Raw genomic sequence first — 4,752 nt, 5'->3', positions numbered from 1 at the left:
ACCTTTCATAGGCGAACGATTACAATCTGAGATTACTTTTGGCATGTACTCTCAGATTTTTGCACCATACCACGGCAGCTCTGATATATCTGCAGTGGTAGCTCATATTAGTCTTTCATACTCACACTGCGCCCTCTCCGTGTTGAATAACTCTTTCTGTGATCTTTGACGCCTGTAAGAATATTGCACCAGCTCATCGTCTGGCCAGCAGCTTCGCATACCATCCCTCTGTGATTTCTTTCTCAGTCTTGCTCGAGCCGAAGTTTTTGTCTGTCTGTCTATCTATCCTTTTATTAGTAGTCTCTCCGTGCCTCGCATGTGCATTTGCCTCACCTTATTGACCTACAATCTGCAAAAGTTGCTTCGTACCCCTTCCCTGCAGTCCTTACCGGCCCACATGCTTCTCCCTCCACCTTCACCAGCGGCTCATCTTCTTCTTCCGCTCATTTTGCATCCCTTCCACCTCCGCAGCTGCCATCTACTTGCATGCCGCTTGCTCGGTACGTGTTGCCTTGCCAGTGGTTGTACCCTCAGTGGTTCTAGAGCTGTCTGCATCCCAAATTCTACACACGGCCCAGCTTCAACTGCAACCAGCAAGCCAAAACTGCTTGCAGCACAATAAGCGCAATAGATGCTCCCGTTGTTCAATTGAGCTCGCAGGCATTATATATATATTGAGAAGGAAGCGTTGAAGCTTGTAACGGCAATCTACAGGTACATCCAAATTTTTGGTATAACTCGACGTCCAAACTTGATAGATAACGTCGTTTTTGGGTCAGGCCCCATCCGCTCGAGCCTGATGGATAAAGTTGCTGATTTGACGTTGTGTGTTTTGCAGACCTCCGCTTCGCTTCGCGCTTAATTCACAGGAAAAGAGTATGGCCGAAAGAAATGGAAGTTACAACCAGAAAGATCAATGACAGAACGTCAATGTGAGGGAGGACATACTGGACTGCATTTGCACTTACAGGGAGCGGCGCAAAGCTCTGTATCGGCGTCTTTCAATTGTTCGCCACGCTGTTGCTTTGTGAGTGCGTTCCAAGTTTCCAATTTATAGGCTGGCAATCACAGCGACAAATACAATTCAAGAAATGTCGATCTTCTGCACTGTCTTCGTTCTCCAGCTGTGGGAGCTCTTCGTCTTCCACGCAGCCGGTCTAAGCGTTGATGGGGTTGCGCTGATCGCTTTCAAGCAAGGTCTCGTCAGCGATCCCTATAATTCCCTTGGCGATTGGAACGTGAGCAACGACACGCCTTGCTACTGGAGTGGCGTCTCTTGCGCCAACGTCCCACAGAATGCTGTTCCACGGGTTGTTAGTCTGGTCATCATCGGCAAAAAGCTCTCCGGTTCCATACCCCGTGCTTTTGGAGCGCTCGATCAGCTGCGCCGCTTGAGCCTGCAGGGAAACAGCATCAATGGAACTCTCCCGCCCGAGCTCTTCAACGCGACGTCCCTTCGCACCATCTTGCTTGGAGGCAACCAAATAACGGGAGCTTTGCCTCCTCAGATCAGCCGCCTGAGTAACTTGCAGACTTTCGATGTTTCTAGTAACAAGCTGCTCGGCGAAATTCCTGAGTCTATCACGGGATGCCGCCAGCTGCAGACTCTCGTTCTCGCCAACAATTTTTTCTCGGGGCCGATTCCGAACGGCATGGGCAAGAATCTCACTTCCCTAGAGCAGCTCGACCTTTCAGCCAATCTTCTTTCAGGTGCAATCCCAGACGATCTTGGGGGCCTTTCATCTTTGCAGGGAACGCTCAATCTGTCCTTCAACCACCTCTTTGGTCCGATTCCCTACAGTCTAGGGAACCTTCCTTACACTGTGAGCCTCGATTTGAGTCACAACAATCTCAGTGGTAAAATCCCACAAGATGGTTCATTAGCAGAACAAGGTCCAGGCCCTTTCCTCGGCAATCCAGAACTTTGTGGATTCCCCCTGACTACTGTATGTCCCCCCTCTCCATACGTATCTCCGCTTCCGAGCTTGCCCACGGAGGGGTCGTCACCTGCCTCAAAAGGGACTTCACAAAGTCGGACTCACAATCCAGTCATTCCCAAGAAGCCAAATCTCAGCACTGGTTCAATAGTCGCCATTGCAGTAGGCGACGCTATCGGCATATCTATGGTAGCCTTCCTGTTCATATACCTGTACTGGAAAGCAAGAATCTGTCAAGACAAAGGTTGTAATTCATGTGTGAGCAAAGAGAAGCGACACGGCTCTCGGCGTTGCTTTCGCGCTAGCAGCGAGGAATCGGAGGCTAGTGGCAGCTCAGAGAAGGGCAAGGAACAAGGAGAGCTGGTTCCGCTGGACAAGGGCTTCGCCTTCGACATGGACGAGCTGCTGCGGGCTTCGGCGTACGTGCTTGGGAAGAGCGGTCTAGGAATCGTTTACAAAGTTGTGCTGGGCAATGGATCGCCAGTAGCGGTGAGGAGACTAGGGGAAGGAGGGACACAGAGACAGAAAGAGTTCGAGACGGAAGTGCAGGCGATCGGGAGGGTGAGGCATCCGAACGTGGTGAGGCTACTGGCTTACTATTGGGCGGATGACGAGAAGTTGCTCATATACGAGTTCATATCAAACGGGAGCTTAGCTACCGCATTGTATGGTAAGATCAGAGATCGATCACGTCGTGTGGTATGCTTGAATTGTTTGGTGATTTTCAGTTTTGCGATCATTCCACGATGGTTTATAGTTTTGCTACGGCGTGTTTGTTGTACTATTCCTTGTTGCGCAGAAAAAGTGTGGTGTCGTTGCTATGGAAAATGTTAAATTGTCGTCTCCAGTTTTGCGATGTTACCATCCATTTACAGTATCTGCGATGGAAATGCTTGCCGTATTCAATTCTGTTTGTTGTGATGTGAGTGTCGATTGTTGCGTCGAGATCATAGTTCCTACTTGTCTGTGTGCAATGTTACGAGCTTATGATCTTGCCTGTGGCTTTCATGTTGGCTGTGTTCATCATATCATCTGTAGTTTTGAAGTTGCTGCGATTAGAGAGAATAGAGACGATGATAGCTAGCGCACCAATAGAGAACTTGGAGCTTTGTTCACGTTGAGCGATCATTGCGCTCTCAGATTTCAAGCGAGCATGCTGCTGATATAAATGATATGGTGCTACAGGGCAAACTCAATCTCAATCCCAATCGCCATCGCGGGCGCTATCGTGGGATGCGAGGCTGAAGATAGCGAGGGGGGTGGCGAGGGGGCTGGCGTATTTGCACGAGTGCAGCCCGCGAAGGTACGTACACGGCGACATCAAGACGACGAAGGTGCTGTTGGACGGGTCACTACAGCCCTACATAGCGGACTTCGGGCTGGCGCGACTGATTACGATAGCCGGAACGGGCGTATCTCCGGCAGCGCCGCCAACGTCCGTCGGAGCGGTTGTGAAGGAAGGGCCTAAATCGGCGGCGATGGCGTCGAAGAGGATGAACAACAGCAGCAGTTTCTACCGGGCGCCGGAGGCGATGGCGGCGGAGACGAAGCCGGCGCAGAAGTGGGATGTGTACGCGTTCGGAGTGGTGATGTTAGAGCTATTGTCTGGGCGATCTCCGGCGGCGCAGATGGCGGCGACGGGCGTAGATTTAGTGGCGTGGATACGGAAATCGGTGGAGGAGGGGCAGCCACTGGCGCTGATTCTGGACCCGGCGCTGGGCGGCGGCGCCGCGGGAGATCCCTCGGTGGCGGCGCTGCTGAACGTGGGCATGGCCTGTACGTCCGCCGCCGCCGACCAGCGCCCCAAAATGAAGTCCGTCGCCGAATCTATCGACAAACTCACGGCCGCTTAATCAGATCATTTGCTAAATCCGCCGCCAAATGGAGTAGGCCCTTGTCTCCAATTTTGGCAACCACCACTATATATCCTTAGTTCCGTTCCCATTCATACCCGTTCCTACAGCTTTTACACTCCCCCCTCTTCGCTTGGAGATTTCCTAATATTTACCTATTGGCTTGGGGATTTTCCATTTGTACATAGATACAATAATTATACACATATAGCATTGCAATCTTTTCACCTCCCCCCCCCCCCCGCAAAAACAAAAGTTGTAAACATTTGGGCCTACCCCTAGAGATGCTCCATGAGTGAAACACCAAAAGATTACCTTCAAGTTACCTCCAAGCATTTGTATACTTATAGGTTACAATATAATTGCTAATATCAAATACTGCCTTGTGAAAAAATCATTATCATTTCATCATTAGAAAATTACCTTTTAGCAAGTGTACAGCTTGTACCACTGGTCTTCGAGGGATGCGCCTCCCTATTCGGGACGATGCAGAACTTCTGGACTTTGAGTATGCAGACGACACGGCCTTGTATGTGCAAGATGATATTGAGTCACTGGAGCGAGTGAGACTGTCTTTAGAGGTTTTTTGCCTAGCCGCTAGGGCGAAAATCAACTGGCATAAGTTAGTTGGTTTTCTTACGGATCCGGGAGCCGGCTCACAGTGGGGTATTTTCCTGGGGTTTCGCTGGATCCCTAGAGGACAGACGACACGCTGTTGGAGATAAGTGCACACTAAGTGTACTATTTCCTAGTTTACATTTGTCTAAGTCATACTAGTAAATCAAGTATCAATCTTGGTTCGACAGTATCCTACTTAATTTGCAAGTAGGTAAAATATTCAACCACAACCAAAGAAATGCACTGCATCTCCTCACCAATTTGCATACTTAAAAAAATATTACTCTAATTGAGGTCGGTGTGACCCCCTCTTCCCTTTTTCAAATATTATCTTGCTTGTGACG

At 49.8% G+C, this 4,752-nt stretch overlaps 1 protein-coding gene across 1 annotated transcript; it reads left to right on the top strand.

Annotated features, from left to right (window-relative positions):
• The first annotated feature begins 236 nt into the window (after window positions 1-236).
• On the top strand, window positions 237-4,045 carry LOC147882078 (receptor protein kinase-like protein ZAR1). The gene is made up of 3 exons (XM_087401744.1): window positions 237-714; window positions 839-2,607; window positions 3,123-4,045. The coding sequence occupies exons 2-3, from the start codon at window positions 1,092-1,094 to the stop codon at window positions 3,788-3,790; spliced, it is 2,184 nt and encodes a 727-aa protein (XP_087257870.1). The 5' UTR covers window positions 237-714; window positions 839-1,091; the 3' UTR covers window positions 3,791-4,045.
• The last annotated feature ends 707 nt before the right edge of the window (window positions 4,046-4,752 follow it).

This window comes from Dipteris shenzhenensis, chromosome 30 (assembly GCF_047967505.1).
Source record: "Dipteris shenzhenensis isolate YYH24624 ecotype China chromosome 30, Dip_SZ_1.0, whole genome shotgun sequence".
Lineage (NCBI taxonomy): Eukaryota > Viridiplantae > Streptophyta > Polypodiopsida > Gleicheniales > Dipteridaceae > Dipteris > Dipteris shenzhenensis.
The sequence above is the reverse complement of the archived record's forward strand: the minus strand, read 5'-3'. Positions and strand labels throughout refer to the sequence as shown.